Raw genomic sequence first — 17,763 nt, 5'->3', positions numbered from 1 at the left:
GTGGGGGAAGTAAAATAAAATTTAATGCAATGTCTCCCATTCTAATAATTCCATTTTTCTTAAAAAAATCAATGATTAAAAGAAACGGTCAAACCTTCAGGTTACAATTTCTATAAAATGTATTAATTTTAATTATTTGGTTTTTTAATCATTAGATTTATGCAGGGATGTGCTCGGCCCCTGTTCCAGCGTGTCATTACTCCGAGCTGTAGCAGGGGGCGCTATAGAGCTGCGGGGAATGACGTCACCATCAGCTGTGCTCTGATTCAGAAAAAAAAATAATCACTCCTCAGTCATACGGCTGAAGCTCAGCGCGCGCACCAGAGCAGGAATATTTATCTGTAAATAATAATAATAGTAATAAAAGAATGTAATCATATATAAAGGGTTCTATAGAGGCTAAAGGACCGGCTTGTGCTGCAGTCACACCACCGCTGCGGAGAATTTCCGCCGAGTCACCGAGTGAAGGTGAGACATGTCCTTATACCTGTCTCTCTGTCCCGGCTTTAGAGACACACCCTGTACAGGAGTGTGTGTGTGTGTGTGTGTGTGTGTGTGTTAAAGCTAATCCGCACCTTGTTTACATCAGGACAGTAGCTAGCTGAGAGCTAAGCTGGAAGAGTTAGCATTATTAGCATGATAGAGTGAACTCCTCAGTTATTAACGCGTTATTAGCGCTATATAGCAGTTTACAAAGTCTTGTTCCATGTTAAAGCACTTGTTAGCTGTTGATGAGACACTGATGATAAATCTGATTGTGAAATTGCTGTGTCACATCGCAGGACTGACGTTACTGTTACTCTAAAGAGATTTAGCAGCTCACGCATGCGCACAAAGAGAAGAAGTCTCATCGTGACGTTAGTTGCTAATTTACATATTAATTGCATCATCATAATTTAATTATCGTAAAAAAACTAAGCTATTTATTAAAAATAGAAAGTAAATACGGCAACAAAAAGCACAGATTTGTTTTTTACTCTGAAGTAAACATCTTATTTTTATTTAATTAAACTTTTTTTTAAATCTATTATAACATTTCCTGACTTCAGGAATCGAGGTCCTGCTCTGACTTTATATCAGCTGTAAACACGCGCTCCTCTCACAGCCTCTCCTCTCTATAATGAAGAAGATGAGTTAGTAAATCCCAGTGTGTCGTCTTACTGAGGATCTGTAAAGAGCTAAAAATTATCAAGATATGGGAAAAGCAGTCTCCTAAAAGTGCTGTCATTTAAAATGACTTTAATTTCATTTGCCAAGAGGAATAGTAAAAACCTTTAAAGTCAAAATCTTCTACCTACATAAAAAATAGAGGGTGTGGGTGGAGTATGTGGGAGGAGGGTGTGGGAGGAGCAGTGCGGGTGGAGGGTGTGGCTAGAGCAGTGCGGGTGGAGGGTGTGGGAGGAGCAGCGCGGGTGGAGGGTGCGGAAGGAGCAGTGCGGGTGGAGGGTGCGGGAGGAAGATGCGGTTGGAGCAGTGCGGATGGAGGGTGCGGGAGGAGCAGTGCGGGAGGAGCAGTGCGGGTGGAGGGTGCGGGAGGAGCCGTGCGGGAGGAGGCTGCGGTTGGAGCAGTGCTGGTGGTGGGTGTGGGAGGAGGATGCAGTTGGAGGGTGTGGGAGGAGCTGTGCGGGAGGAGGATGCGGTTAGAGCAGTGCGGATGGAGGGTGCAGTTAGAGCTGTGCGGGAGGAGGGTGAGGGAGGAGCAGTGCGGATGGTGGGTGTGGGAGGAGGATGCAGTTCGAACAGTGCTGGTGGAGTTGGTGGGTGGAGCAGTGCGGGCAGAGGGTGTTGGTGGAGGGTGTGCTTGAAAGTGTGTGTTTAGAGCAATGCAGGTGGAGGGTGTGGGAGGAGGATCTGGTGCAGTGCGGGTGGAGGGTGTGGGAGGAGCAGTTCGGGTGTGGGTGGAGGGTGTGGCTAGAGCAGTGCGGGTGGAGGGTGTGGCTAGAGCAGTGCGGGTGGAGGGTGTGGGAGGAGCAGTGCGGGTGGAGGGTGTGGATATAGCAGTGCGGGTGGAGGGTGTGGGAGAAGCAGCACGGGTGGAGGGTGCGGAAGGAGGATGCGGTTGGAGCAGTGCGTTTGGAGGGTGCGGTTAGAGCATGATGTGCCTTTCATCTGCTGCATCAAGTTTCCTTGGCTGACCACTGCACTACTCTTCTCAACATCTCATGTTTCTTTATTCTTCTTCAAAAAATCTTGAAGAACCCAGTCTGCTTTGAGATCTTTGCCTGGGAGAGACCTTCATGATGCAGTAGAACTGCCTGGTGTCTTGTTAAAGAAAAATAAATTAACAGCTCAAATATATTTTTGAAAGTTTTTGTACTTTACAACATTCTTCACACAGAACTGTTTATCACATTCATCTCTCAATCCTGTAGTGTTTCTTCATCAGAATTAACTACAACTTTCTCCTATGGATTTCTCCCTTCACTGTGTGTCTGTGTCTGTGTTTGTGTGTGTGTGTGTGTGTGTGTGTGTGTGTGTGTGTGTGTGTGTGTGTGTGTGTTATTTAGTACTCGGGGTGTGTCTGTGGTTTTACTCTAGAGACAAACAGAAGAGCACACCTTAGTCAAATGAGTTCAGGCAGGATGCAGGTGTGTCTCTATTTTCGTTAGATTTGTGCAGTAAACACTGTCCTCAACACACACGCACACACACACACACACACACACACACACACACACACACGCACACACACACACACACACACACACACACACACACACACACACACACACTTTCAAGACACAGGAGGTCAGTACATTACTTTCATTTTTTTCTTTCATTGTGTAGGTTTACTTTCTTCAGAGACGTTTTATTAGATCCGGTTACTGAAAAGATTTTTCACTCTGCTGGATTTGATATAAAAGGTGTCTCATGTGGTGTCTTGGTCAGTTCCCCGAGGAACAGGCTACGTGCTTAGAGAGATGTATGTATATGTACATTGCACTTGAATTAAAGTGTAATAGTCATAGTTTTTTTTACGGTTACATGAACAAAAACGTCAACAAGCAATTTTTAATGCCTTAAAAAGACTTTGTTGTGGTTTATTTGGTTTTCTTTCTCTGTAAATTCGAATCGGATAGAAATGTTCAGACCTAAGTTGTAATGCAGTTGTCGTGCCATGCAGTGGTGATGGTTAGATAATGGCCGTTTTAGCTTTGTTCTGCTACACACAGTGAATCCTTCACTTACAGTGAATCAGTCTCACTGTACCACTCACATTACATTACTTAATCTGGAGAGGTCGACACTGAAATACACTTAGTCCCAAACCTGTTTTTTTCACCAAAATAAACACATTTCCAGCAGTCAGTGGATGTGTTTCTGGACCTTTACAACAAAATTCAATTCGGTTTGATTGAAAAATTTAACAATAGTCTGTCACAAAATAGCAAAGTCCAGATATAGAATTTCAGTGTTATTCCTCAGGTCAGGGTCAGTGATGAAGATTGCTGTCTTTAGGTGATCCACAGATCAGAACACCCACAACTATCTTTTGGGTATCAGTGTGGTATTATCCACAGTAAACCCACTAATGAACTCTAGGATGTCCACATGGATACCTCTTCAGCAGCAGTAGTGTAATTTTATGCTCCAAGCAGGATAAGAGCATCAGGATGGATCAAGCAGGCCCAGGGGGCAGAACTATTAATGGTAAAAGAGGAATACCCGGTACAGATGGAGACGAATGAGAGTGGATTGTAAGAAAAAGAACACAGATTATTATGCTCTTGTCTTGTGATAGTAAAGACATTGTGCAGTTTGATCAGAATACTGGAAGGGACTCCAGCAAAACAAGTTATTACACCATAACTAAAAGAGAAAATCAAAAGATCTGCCTACTCCTCTATTAACAAACCAGAGTAAACTCTGCTCCTTTACCTCACAAACACCTACTGACTAAAAACTCCACTTAATAAATAAATTTTCAGCCTCGACTTGAACACTGAGACTGTGTCTGAGTTCCGAACACTGATTGGAAGGTTGTTCCATAACTGTGGGGTTTATGAGAGAAACATCTGCCCCCTGCTGTAGTCTTCATTATTTGAGGTACCAACAAATAGCCTGCACCTTTTGATCTAACTAGGCGTGGAGGATCATACTGGTACAGAAGTTCACTCAGATACTGCGGCGTGAGAGCGTTAAGTGCTTTATACAATTCTGAATTGTGAAACTTCAGAATGATTTCACCCAGGGGCAGCAGATATAAAGAGAAAAGCAGTGGGCCTAAGATCCTTGTTGAACACCAAACTTCAACCTCAAACCTCAGAGAGTGTGGAGAACTCACCATTTACATCAACAAACTGATAATGATCAGTCAAATAAGAGCTGAGCCAGGAAAAAGCTGTTCCCTTTATTCCAACAACGTTCTTAAGTCTAGCAAGCAGGAGATTATAATCAATGGTGTGAAAAGCTGCACTGAGGTCGAGCAACACAAGCAAGGGGACCAAACCCTGATCATAGTCCAGACCTCATGAATGTTATTCTCATACAAGTAGGATCATAAAGATCTAGAATATCACAGCCTATGGTATGAACAGCTGGCATGGTCAGGGCAGGGTTTTTTTTACTACTTTTTTTAAAACCAGATTATTTAAGAGTTTTGGAAGCTTCTGGAATAATCTGAAAGTGTAGGTACAGGATCTAATGCAGCTGATGATTCTGACCAGAAAATTACTGAAATTTGCTCTGTGTCTTACAGGAGAGTAAAGCATTCTGTACTCTACTTGCTTATTTGTGTGTGTGTGTGTGTGTGTGTGTGTGTGTGTGTGTGTGTGTGTGTGTGTGTGTGTGTGTGTGTGTGTGTGTTGTAAATGTTCTGAAAGTCACTGTTTGAGATGTATTCAATACAGACTGTATTAATTTGATGTAGGGCTGGGCGATAAATCGATTTTATCGATTAACTTGAATGTGTAGTTTACATTGATATGTTTTAATAAAAATCGGGTTTCTCTTTAATGTCCGCCGATGCTCCCCTCTGGGCTTCCATACTTTCAAACCCCCCCCACCCCCTCCCCCCGCGTGTTTGCCATAGAGATACACAAACAACATGGCAGCAAGCAAGCAAAGGTAGCAGTAGCATCAATTTACTGCAGCACCTCAAACAGAGGCATGCTGTCGAGTGGGAGAGATGTAGGACCCTACGAAATGAACAAGACAGCGGCAGCACAAGACTGCGGTTAAACAGTCGCATCCTGAAAATCCTGCATCCTGAAAATATTTAACCATGTTCCACAAATCGATTTAAATCGCAAATCGGATTTTTTTGTGAAAAAATCAATATGACATCTAATTTGATGTCATATTGTAGTGCTTAAAAACAGAAACAGAAATATAATATTTTCCTTGTTTTTAGGTAATTCTTTTGAGACACACACACACACACACACACACACACCCCACCACACAAACACTAGTTAAGAGGGCTTGCAGACACAGTGTTTAAATATAAACTTTAATTTTGAATTTTGATCTTTAAACTTATTGTTTACGTTTAGAAAGTAATTAATATTCGGAATATCTCATATAAGAATAATTAGTCATATTAATGAATTGATTTCTAAATATTCATAACAATTAATATTAATATATGTGGCACTTATTGTTGATGTCAGTGACTTACACAAAATGATAAGTTTCCTGAGCTCCTGAACATGAAAGTATAACATCTCTGTATGACATGAAGGAAGGAAGATTGGATCTGATTTAGATATTAGACTTTGGTCAGATCTTGAATTTTCATGGATCAGTTAAATATCTGAACAGTTAATTTGCTGTGTTTGATGTTGTTTAATAATGAATCTCGGTAACAAACATCTTGAAAACATAAGGGTTACAAATGAGCTTTTTGCTGTTACTTATATTTATATAAACTTATATATTACTTATATCTTTATCTGTATCTATAATCCAGGTTTGTTTGGCTGCATGGAGGCCAAAGCTTCACGGAGGCCTGAGCTTCATGGAGGCATGCAAATGATGAACTCGTGATTGTTTATCATCGGTGCATCTGTAGCTTCCAGCAGTTCTAAGGTGTAATCACAGGATGCGTCTTCTGTTTTTACACTAAATGAAGGTCTTGTTAAATTTTGTTGCTGCTAACCACTAGTAAGAAGCACCAGGAGACCTTCTCATAATGAGACCATTCACTAAAGACAGGAAGAACTGTAGAACAAACTTTAGAAGAGACACCTCTGTATATAGCTGTCCTTTAGTTTCTTCTTTTTGTCTTCAACTCCATTCACCATGAACCACATGTACACCACATGCAGCTTTCAGTGTATCAGCTTGTGACCTCACCTGTAGCCATCCTCTGAAGCTGGTCACATGCTTTCTAGTGAAATGCTTTGTGTTAGCACTGTTATCATCATCTCTTATAGCATTGTTCACCCCCTGTTATCTACTAACCTTCTGTATTGTTCCTCAGTAATCTGCACTCACTACATGCACTTTTCTTCCTCTGTGTTATTCTGCTTAGAGTTTTCCCCACACCTTCTTTCGTTTAGCTCATTAGCAGTCCCGTACCTACAAGCTTGTATCACTGAATCTTTGAATAGTTTTCTCTTTCCATACTTCATACTGTTTGCTGTTCATTTTGCTAGGGTTAGACTGATTTTCCTCACATGCAGCTCTAGGACTGAGCTTGAGTTTCCCTTCACACACTTCTTGTTACTTATTTACTTGGGTCAGATTTTTCAATTTATCCTGACAGAGTGGTGACCATGCTGCAAGTCTGAAGACTTAACTGTCATAGCAGTTGAAGACAGGCAGCAGTTATATGTACACAGGCTTAAGGCTCGAACATCACCAGCAAGCCAATGGCAACATGGTGTCCTCTGAATCTGTATTTGTCTTAGGCATCGTAACCTAAACAGCTCATAACTCACAGCAGTCTGTCTGAGATGGTCTCTACAACCCACAGGATGGTCTCAGAGTAGCTCTATTCCACTGTGCAAACATTTTATTCAGAACTTCAGAGCAGACACTGGTTATGTAAGTTCACTGGTGCTATGTGTATTTTAAATGTATCTTTAGAAAATCTTTACCAATTTGCAGACCTCGATCACTTGCACAAGCTGTAGGGACACCATCAGACATGTAGTAGACCTTATTCTTTTTCTGCAACCAGAAATATTACCACCACCACCAGAGAGTCCAAAACATGCCTATTTGTTGCATTAAGCAACGCTTAAAAAGCTTATCAGGGCTCGTGATCTTGTTACTTTAAGACCACAATAAAGTATCTTTAATTTTCTTGTCACTGTGATGAGATATTTATGTACCCGTTCAGTAACTGGAAGCAGAAAAGACTGAATGGTGTGAACCTCGTTGCCTGGATTCAACGCATTTTAATTTATTTATTTTTTGCTTTTTGTTGGCCTTCAGCAGGCATCACAATACTGTGAATCGGGAAAGGGGTAGCTCAGTGGTTACGAAGTTGGGGTTCTGATCAGAAGTTCTAAGTTCATCTGAGTTCATATCCCACCCCCTCTAAGCTGCTACTGCTGGGCTTGAGCAAGGTCCTCTACCCGCAACCTCTCGGTTATATGAATGAGCTAATTGAAATGTAAATGTGATGAGTACGAATGATGGCTTGGACCTTCATCCACTGCAAATCCCCAAGAGACCTTTTGCCTTTGTGTCAGAGTCCTTTATAGTTCACTTAAACACAAAGAAAATTCTATTCTCTGGTGATACAGTTGCTGGAATGTATTGGTGGTGATGGTTTTAGGTGCCCTTATTGATGTCTACTCAAGATTCTATCACCAGAGTTTACAAACCAATGTATTGCATTGCATCCTTCAGTTCTGGTTAACATACAGAACATTCCGTGTGGATCTTTAGATCTATTAAATTACTTAGGACAGCGTATATCACCTTTCAGATGAATTATAAAGTGGTATAGATTATTAATGTGGTAATCTCTGATAACATGAAAGAATAGCTTGAAAGTTGCATTACATTTTTATTTTGCACCAGTGTCTGATGCATCTAACTTACTCTCCATTTTTCTGCCCTTAACTCAGACCTTGTGCTCACACCCATGGTGGGGGAAGCAGCTAATGGAGGACACCACCCTCAAACAGCCCACTATGGTTTCCAGACTACCAAAATTTGGCTCTCGTGCTACACCTGCTGCTGGACCCGTAACCAATGGCTCATCCAATAACGTTTCTGCTGGATGGGCTAAAGCAGCACCTGCAGGAAAGCCGAACGGCATCATTAGGGTCGCTGCCACCTTTCCTGTGAAAGGGAAGAAGGGAAGGGAGGAATGTGGAGAAAAGGTTTCAGATTCTGGAGACGAGACTCGAGCAGTTCTTCATTCTCAGCAACAGCCACGCTCTGCAGTGACTGTTAGACAAATTAGGAAGCCCTCAGCTTCCCTATTAGGTAAAACCCAAAGTTCTATCCCCAATATACCAAGTACCATTCCTAGGACTATTACTCAGACCATAAAAACAAACCCATGCCATTCTGCCCCCAAACAGCCCCCACCAATAAAACCTCTCTGCAGCAAGCTTGGTGTGAATGCAGCTGCTGCTTGCCAGGGGTCTCCCTCATCTCTGCAGGGAAGTCTTTCTCACTCCAGTGACAGTCTCAAGTCCCTCTCTATGGAGAATGCTGTGCGCTCTCAAAGCTTCTCGTATTTAAAGAGGCCTGCAGCTGCCACTAACCCACCTCTCACACGTTCCTTCTCATTTAACCGGGCAACAGAGCTAGCGAAAGAGCTGCCCAGGCCACTGGCACAGTCTCCTATAGCTAAGTCTCCTGTTACTCAGGCCTCAATGGTGTTGGATCGTGTAGCAAAGACTACTATAGCAACATGTACCATCTCCTCCATGCCATCTTCAACTATGAAGAAATCTCTTCTGCCTAACTGCACTGATGGAAAACCTTCATCAGTAAGCTATAAGCTAATGCGGCCATCACTCATTAAACAACCCCGGCAAGTTCTACCAGTTAAAGTCCAAGGGAAGATGGATTTATCAGAAAGGGTTCAAGAGTGTCAAGAAAAATCTAATAATGTTTCTAAACCATCCAGAAACACACACAGTGCTGGGACTACTCCTGAGGAACCATTTTCCAACATGGAGGCAAGTACCAGCCGAGGTCAATCTCTGGAGATTTTGGAGGACATGTCTTTATCTTCCACATCCTCTCTGGAACGTAATGATGTGAGCGAAGAATACATGGATGACTTTGATGACCTGGGCAATGGAGGTGGAATCCTTTTCTTGCCTGTTCATGAGGGGAAAAATGCTCATATAGGGCTCCTCAAGGAGCATAACACTCTTATTGGTCAGTGCCAGGAGAGAAGTCTTCACAGCTTTGTGTCTGAGACAGTAGACTGGGACGATATAGGCTTTGATGGTAAGTCTAGTTATGTGTACATCCTGACTGGGTTCATTATTAACTCTACAGTAAACTCACATATTAACTCTACAGTTAACTCAGATTATTAATTCTACAGTAAACTTACATATTAACTCTACAGTTAACTGAAATATTAACTCTACAGTAAACTTACATATTAACTCTACAGTTAACTCAAATATTAACTCTACAGTTAACTCACATATTAACTCTAGTTAACTCACATTATTAACTCTACAGTTAACTCACATATTAACTCTACTGTAAACTCACATATTACCTCTACTGTAAACTCACATAATAACGCTACAGTTAACTCAAATATTAACTCTATAGTTAACTCACATTATTAACTCTACAGTTAACTCACATATTAACTCTACAGTTAACTCACATTATTAACTCTACAGTTAACTCACATTATTAACTCTACAGTAAACTCAAATATTAACTCTACAGTAAACTCACATTAACTCTACAGTAAACTCAAATATTAATTCTACAGTTAACTCAGATTATTAATTCTACAGTTAACTCAGATTATTAACTCTACAGTTAACTCAAATATTAACTCTACAGTAAACTCACATTATTAACTACAGTTAACTCACATTAACTCTACAGTAAACTCACATATTAACTCTACAGTTAACTCACATATTAACTCTACAGTTAACTCACATATTAACTCTACAGTTAACTCACATTAACTCTACAGTAAACTCACATATTAACTCTACAGTTAACTCACATATTAACTCTACAGTTAACTCACATATTAACTCTACAGTTAACTCAAATATTAACTCTACAGTTCTCACATTAACTCTACAGTTAACTCGCATATTAACTCTACAATTAACTCACATTAACTCTACAGTAAACTCACATATTAACTCTACAGTTAACTCACATATTAACTCTACAGTTAACTCACATATTAACTCTACAGTTAACTCAAATATTAACTCTACAGTTAATTTACATATTAACTCTACAGTTAACTCGCATATTAACTCTACAATTAACTCGCATATTACCTCTACAGTTAACTCGCATATTAACTCTACAGTTAACTCTACAGTAAACTTACACATTAACTCTACAGTTTTAAAATAAAAAAAATAAAAAATTAAAAAACACGAATTCTTAACATGATTGGAATTTTTGTTCCTTCTGTCCAGAGTTTTTTGTCAGTTGAAAATTCATTGGAGTTTTGGTTTTATCTAATAGATAGGAAATTGTACACACTCAGAAATGACCTTCAGTCATGTTGGTTGTTTTATTTAGGAAGCAATGCAGTGGCTGATGCTTCAGATAGCTGTGGAACTCGAGCACTGTGTGCAGAGAGTGATTTACCGCACGGCTCCTCCCTGGAACTTTCCCCTTCAGACAGCTCTGGTGGAACCTATATGTGGGATGAGGAAGTTCTGGAACCGATTGGACGACCCACACAACTCTGTGGGAGCTTTGATTCCAACCTTAACAGCATGGTAAGTTGTGTGCCTTAGACAGTGTATGTAATTGTAAACAAATAATTAGTTGCAGCAGCAGAATGTGTTCCATAGACCTCATGCTGGACCTCGTTTTTTAAACTGTTAAAAAAAAAATATATATATCTTTAAATCATTTACAGGAGCCTTTTATGTTATATTTATAAAAATGTCGTTAGTTGTAGAACTACACTATATGGCCAAAGTTTGTGGAAACCTGTGCAAAAGGTTAGTATGTACTTTTAAAACGTCCCATTCCACATTTTGTCTCCACTTGCTGTTATAATAATCTCCACTCTTCCGAGGTGTTCCACCAGATTTTGTGTCGATGAAACATTCAGCTACAAGGGTGTTAGTAAAATCAGGTACTGACATGAGGAGATCTGGGGTGCAGTCACATCATCATCAATAAACACCAGTGGTGCCAGTTGCATCAGCTGTACACAGACATGCCATGTGATACATGATAATGATCTTCTTTTCTCTCGGGAACTTCTGCTACAACGTAAACAATCATTGGCTGCAGTGCTGCTACTCGTCCAATCATTTATATCATAGCAAGATGCGGCATCAGCATCCTCGTCCTTTTCCTTAACAGAGGAATGAGAAGATCAGTCAAAAAAGTGGCTGCACAGAATATTAAGTAGCATCTTCAGCTCGTTTGTCGATTCAGTTGCTTGTGACAGTGAAAAGCTCAGAGGTTTTCCAAAAGTTGGTGGTGTGCTGTTCACACGTGGGAAATGATTTTGGATAATTAAAAGCTGATGTCAGGAATCATACAGACGGCAGGAGGCTCAGGAATCTCAGGTCCAGGAAGCTCATGTAATCACATGTACTAACATGTAAATTAATAATTTGATATAATGCACTGTGCATTGTGTGAAAATACAGTTTTACATTGGACTTGTATTTAACTGCACGTCATTGCAATAAAAATGACACGTGTACCCCTGTGCCAGCCCATACACACAGCACACCTCAGTGCCGTCACGTGTTTTACTCTACATGAACACAATTTATATCATTGTACCTAACAGTCTTTTTTTATTTAAAAAAAAACAAAACATATATATATATATATATATATAGAGAGAGAGAGAGAGAGAAAGATCATATGTCCTGAAATACCAAGATATGAGCAGAGAATCCCCTTCTCTCAGCTGATCCAGCGCTTCAGTCCTGATGTTTCACTAATATCTACTGACCCTCATCACACAGATGAGACACATAAAAGACATTTTTTATATATATATATATATATATATATATATATATATATATATATATATATATATATATATAAATAAAGAGGGACGGATTATATTATTAATATTACAGTTAGCATTAGGCTAATGACCTGAGCACTAACAAGTGCATTACATCTAAAAGCTAAAGCTGTAAGTCTACACTGAAACTAATGAACTTTACACAGGCTTTAACGAAAGACACAGTGTAACGGGTGAAATACGTTGCGCTTCTTTTAGGAGCATAGCGGTATTTTAGGAATTGCCTGCCACTGCATTTCCCGGTATTACTGCGTGTGTTCAAGACAGAGGAATATGTCCTTATTATTTTCTGATGCTCATTTCTAAGTTTCTTTGACTAACCCGTAACGCTGTTGCCAAGAAAAATAAAAATGCACAAGTTTTGGAAAGCTGCCTGTGTTTATATGATTTCTGTTGTAACTGGAGTTAGCGAGCTCTCCCTTCACCCAGACTCAACGCGCTACAACGGCTTGTATCTAAACAGTAGCTGATCAAGAAAGTCATTGTTCACTGTCTTCCTCCTTCCTTTTACAACTATTTCTCTCGGGAGTTTATCTTTTGGCATCGTCGTGCGATTAAAAAAAAACTTTTTTTCTCCCGATGCCGTGCAGCTCAGAACACAGGTGAGGTGCGTTTTTTCGTTTCCGTTTGGAAATTTCATTGGTATAATGTTATGGGGTTCGTTTTTTTGGCTTGAAGTTTGTGAAACCGGGAAAAACCTAGGAAAAATAAATAAATTAGCCGCTTCGTTGTTTAAGCCGTGGGGTTCAAAACGTGGGGAAAAAGTAGTGGCTTATAGTCCGAAAAATACGGTAATTCTTCTATAAACGTAGAGAATGCAGTCAGGTAAGAAAGACAGGCATGTCATCACTCTCACTACTGTCCAGAAGTCTACTCTAACTTAAGGTTTGTGTGAATAAGCTACAAATACCAACGTAACCTTTTCTCACCTGAAAACAAACTGCACATAAATAAAACCTTTTGCTGTCGGCGCATGTCAGTGAACGCTGCTATTACTTCCGGCAGAAGTTCTTCCTTGAAACAGCTGGATAGAGTCTGTTTTATTATTTCAGTCTCCTTCATTCACATCCTCTCGTCTGAGGACCTCGAAGTGAGAGCTCACATGAACACACATCAAATTAAATTCAGCACCTAGGATTATCTCTAGCTCCTAAATTCATCACAAGATAAGGAGGAAACAGACCACAGCTGACCATCAAACTGCTTATCAGATGTGTCCAGTTGCTTTAAATAAAGGAAACATGTAAAACATGGCTGTAATTTATAACTGGATAATACAATATTTTTATTAAACCTTTTGGATTTGAACTGAAAATGTAAACTTCAACCACATCTTTATTTTAAATCCATTGTGTTGATATTAAGAATAAAAAAAGACAGTATTAACATATTTCTAACTTGGTTATTTTGAGTGAGTTATAAAGAAAAGGTCTAAAAATCCAGCAAGCTTTTCTTCCAGACACTGGGACTCAAGGTCTGATTAATTATCTGATCTGCTTCTCTGTATTCTATTATATGATCTGTGCTCAAAAATCTTTAGAGTATTTTAATCAGGCCATCGTTATGAAATATGCATGAACTTTGGGTGGACTTGTAGTGAGGTTTCTCTTCAGCTTACACCAACTTTCCTTTAGATGTTTTATTTAGTGTTAAGGTTGTAATCTAGGGTTAGTGTTGGAGAGAGATCTTCATGTTTAGAAGAATTGTTTTGTGTGTGTATGTATGTGTGTGTGTGTGTGTGTGTGTGTGTGTGTGTGAGAGAGAGAGAGAGAGAGAGAGAGAGAGAGAGCGCCCTCTCGTGGTGTTTAACAGTATTAAATAATCAGGTCATGGTGAACAGTGTACCTCTCTGCTGGAGCTTTAAGGTTCTGAGAATGGAATATTGGCGTTATTTTACAGGATGTGTCGCCGATACTGCAGTCATTTGGTAAGAATTGTAGGTATGAAACAAACATTACACAATTGTGTAGTTATTCAGAGATTATTGTCTGCAGTACAAAACCTACATAAGGGACAATGTAGTAGCTGATATTGTAGCTGGATATAAATGTAATTGTGTGCGATATCTAAAGTTTAGTGTAAATAGAATAAAACGGGGATGTGCCGTTATTGAAAAGTAATTACCTAAAACTACCCCTAGATTATTTTTATTACTGCTTTATTTTTCTTAAATCACAACAGTTTAGACATGCTAGCATTTTATTATCAGTTTATTATTTATTTAAGATCACACAGATTTACAGTGGCACTTAAAAGGTTGGACACGAGTTCATTTGTAACATTTCTTAACTTCTTAATGTGCTCTAAAGTATCAGTTGTGTTGTGCAGAGGAAAGTGTGAGTAAAGATTTAATATCACTATTAGTGCTGCTACAACTACTGTACAAATCCAGATTATAGCAGGAAACACTCAGTTAAACCTCAAAAATCACTGATTTACATAAACACTTTTCAGAACTCAAGTAGCAGATATATTTCAACAGCCACTGTTCAGAGGAGACTTTGTGACTCATGAACATCTGGTCTGCTGATGATAATGATGATCTTTACACTGGCTTTTATTAATAAACATTAGATTAAAGAACATTTATTTACATGTATTTAACATTGTAATCAGTGTAATGTTCAGTGGTCCAGTAGATTGTGTTTATTAGCAGAATGAAGACACCTCATCCATCCTCATCTCGACACACCTCATCCAGTTCCACCATCAAGAACTATTAATCTTCATAAAGTTCTAATGCAGAACTCCATACATATTTATATTTATATTAAATATTCACTACCTCTTTTGAGTAAAGAATTAAGAAGATATATAATATATTCATAATTCTAATCTGGACAGAGATTTGAACTGGAACAGGAAACCTGCTGAAACAGGAACCCTGTGTGTGCGTGTGTCTGTGTGCGTGTGTGTGTGTGTGTGTGTGTGTGCGTGTGTGTGTGTGTGTGCGTGTGTGCGTGTGTGTGTGTGTGTGTGTGTGTGTGTGTGTGTGTGTGTGTGTGTGTGTGTGTGTGTGTGTCCACCAGGGGGCAGTATAGTTTTAAAGTGGTGGTGAGATTATGCTGCAATGACTAGAGAAAGAGAGCTTCAGCACTGCACAATGGCTTTATTTATCTCCATACTTCCTTCCTGTCTTTCCTCTTCTGTCTTCTCTCAAAATAGCACTAAGTCATCACCAATTTTCAACATGGCCATTCTTCCTCCTTTTCTAACTTCCTGCGTGTTCTGCTGAGTTCACTGTACCCTAAAGCTCCCTGTTTTCTCAACTCCCTGTTCCCCTGAACTTGTTACCCCGGACTCCCTGTTCCCCCGAGCTCCCTGTTCCCCCGAGAGGTGGGAACCCTAACCCTGAACTCCCTGTTACCCTGAACTCCCTGTGACCCTGAACTCCCTGTTACCCTGATCTCCCTGTTACCTTGAACTCCCTGTTACCCTGAACTCCCTGTGACCCTGAACTCCCTGTTTCCCTGAACTCCCTGTTTCCCTGAACTACCTGTTACCCTGAACTCACTGTAACCCTGAACTCCCTGTTACCCTGAACTCACTGTAACCCTGAACTCCCTGTTACCCTGAACTCACTGTAACCCTGAACTCCCTGTTACCCTGAACTCACTGTAACCCTGAACTCCCTGTTACCCTGATCTCCCTGTTACCTTGAACTCCCTGTTACCCTGAACTCCCTGTGACCCTGAACTCCCTGTTTCCCTGAACTCCCTGTTTCCCTGAACTACCTGTTACCCTGAACTCACTGTAACCCTGAACTCCCTGTTACCCTGATCTCCCTGTTACCCTGAACTCCCTGTTACCCTGAACTACCTGTTACCCTGAACTCACTGTAACCCTGAACTCCCTGTGACCCTGAACTCCCTGTTACCCTGAACTCCCTGTGACCCTGAACTCCCTGTTACCCTGAACTACCTGTTACCCTGAACTCACTGTAACCCTGAACTCCCTGTGACCCTGAACTCCCTGTTACCCTGAACTCCCTGTGACCCTGAACTCCCTGTGACCCTGAACTCCCTGTGACCCTGAACTACCTGTTACCCTGAACTCACTGTAACCCTGAACTCCCTGTGACCCTGAACTCCCTGTTACCCTGAACTCCCTATGACCCTGAACTCCCTGTGACCCTGAACTCCCTGTTACCCTGAACTCCCTGTGACCCTGAACTCACTGTTAGAAAAACAACTGTTTCCAGACATAAGTGATTCCACAATCACTGTTATTAGTTGATGTCAGTTTGTGGTTGTTATCATTTGTGTTGAGGAAATAGAACATATGGTCGTGAGCAAACATTCAGCACATCATCTGTTTATTTGACAAACTTGCTTCTTTCATAAACTGTTTTTCTTGCAAAGGATAAATTTTCAGCCATTGTGTGGAAGTGTTGATAAAGTGTGAGGTGTTTACATCGTGTGTGTGTGTGTGTGTGTGTGTGTGTGTGTGTGTGTGTGTGTGTGTGTGTGTGAGAGAGTGTGGGTGATTTTTAATGCATCAGTTTATAGATACCTAGAAGAATTAAAAATGTATTTGAGCCACGCTGTGAAACCAAACACATGACTGAACTGGATTCATCAGAACTTCTTGCTCAATGGAAAATGATATAATACACACATTATGGAAAGTCTGGTGTTCAGTGGTGTAACATCACAAGCCTAACACTTTGGATTTACTGAATGTGAACACTGAACTCGGAAAGACAATTATGGCTGCAACATGTTACTTACTTCTGAAAAAAGGTGTACTGATGTCTCATTCAGCAGCATGTGAAAGATCCCTAAACTGAGACAGTGTGTGTGCAACCTTTAAAACAACTATCAGTCTTATTACAAATGTCGGAAAAAGGCCAAATTCACTGTTAATAAACTTTCTCTCTTATAGGACAGGAGTGGATTTTCCCCACATACTGAGAACAATTCTCCATGGATCCTGGTAAAGTGCAGAATATTTTAGCATCCAGGCTTCGGATCTGCAGTCACTCACCACCTCTTTGACAACAAAAGTTTCTTGCAGCATAACAATGAGACTGGAGTTGGAGTGAAAATTTAGCTTCTGCTCTGCCATGACTTGACTACAACTGACTAGTCCCAATATCTTATCTCACAGCAGGATGGTGTGTCTGGACCACGCAATCATAATCTATTTAGCAGAGAATCAAGCTCCTGACATAAACATCACAATCTTCTTTTGTAAACCGTAAAACCGAGTTGCTAAATGGCAGTATTTTTTATTTTTATTGACTATTTTCAAGTATCTGTTTTGATCTGATAAAATATTTTGCTATCTCCACATCAGATCACAACCAGGTCACTACCAGACCCCTGGGCAAACTCCTGCAGATATAGTGTTCAGTGTTTTTTTTTTTATCTCTTCCTGTTTCAGCTGGGAAAAACCCTTGCTATCTGTGTACTAGCATGAAGGTTCTCTTGGTGTGTTATAGACACTCGGTCACATGCCTGTGGTGAGACCATCTTCCTGAAGTATTGATTCTCCCTGTACTTCTGCTCCTGTTCAGACTGTAGACTCGAAGTGTAGAGTTGAAGACCCACAACTGTGCAACATCTGTGTTCATAAACCTTCTGAAATTGGTGACCCTCAGTCACATACAC

The 17,763-nt window shown here is 40.4% G+C and overlaps 1 protein-coding gene across 6 annotated transcripts in view; it reads left to right on the top strand.

Moving 5' to 3' along the window:
* The first annotated feature begins 266 nt into the window (after positions 1–266).
* ccser2b (coiled-coil serine-rich protein 2b) overlaps positions 267–17,763 on the top strand; it is a 53,553-nt gene continuing 36,056 nt past the window's right edge. For 4 of the 6 annotated variants that reach the window (XR_014536030.1, XM_083556291.1, XM_083556292.1 and 1 more), the window contains exons 1-3: positions 267–468; positions 8,025–9,369; positions 10,663–10,865. Coding sequence is in view for 5 of the 6 variants with exons in the window: in XM_083556291.1 (XP_083412417.1) it covers positions 8,061–9,369; positions 10,663–10,865 (1,512 nt within the window). In the remaining variant the exon portion in view is untranslated. Of the gene's footprint in view, positions 469–2,711; positions 2,749–8,024; positions 9,370–10,662; positions 10,866–17,763 lie in introns of those variants that run through there. The other 2 variants (XM_083556289.1, XM_083556290.1) reach the window with 2 other exon arrangements.

This window comes from Silurus aristotelis (assembly GCF_946808225.1).
Source record: "Silurus aristotelis genome assembly, chromosome: 12".
In the NCBI taxonomy this organism is placed as follows: domain Eukaryota; kingdom Metazoa; phylum Chordata; class Actinopteri; order Siluriformes; family Siluridae; genus Silurus; species Silurus aristotelis.
This window is presented reverse-complemented; position numbering and strand designations above follow the sequence as displayed.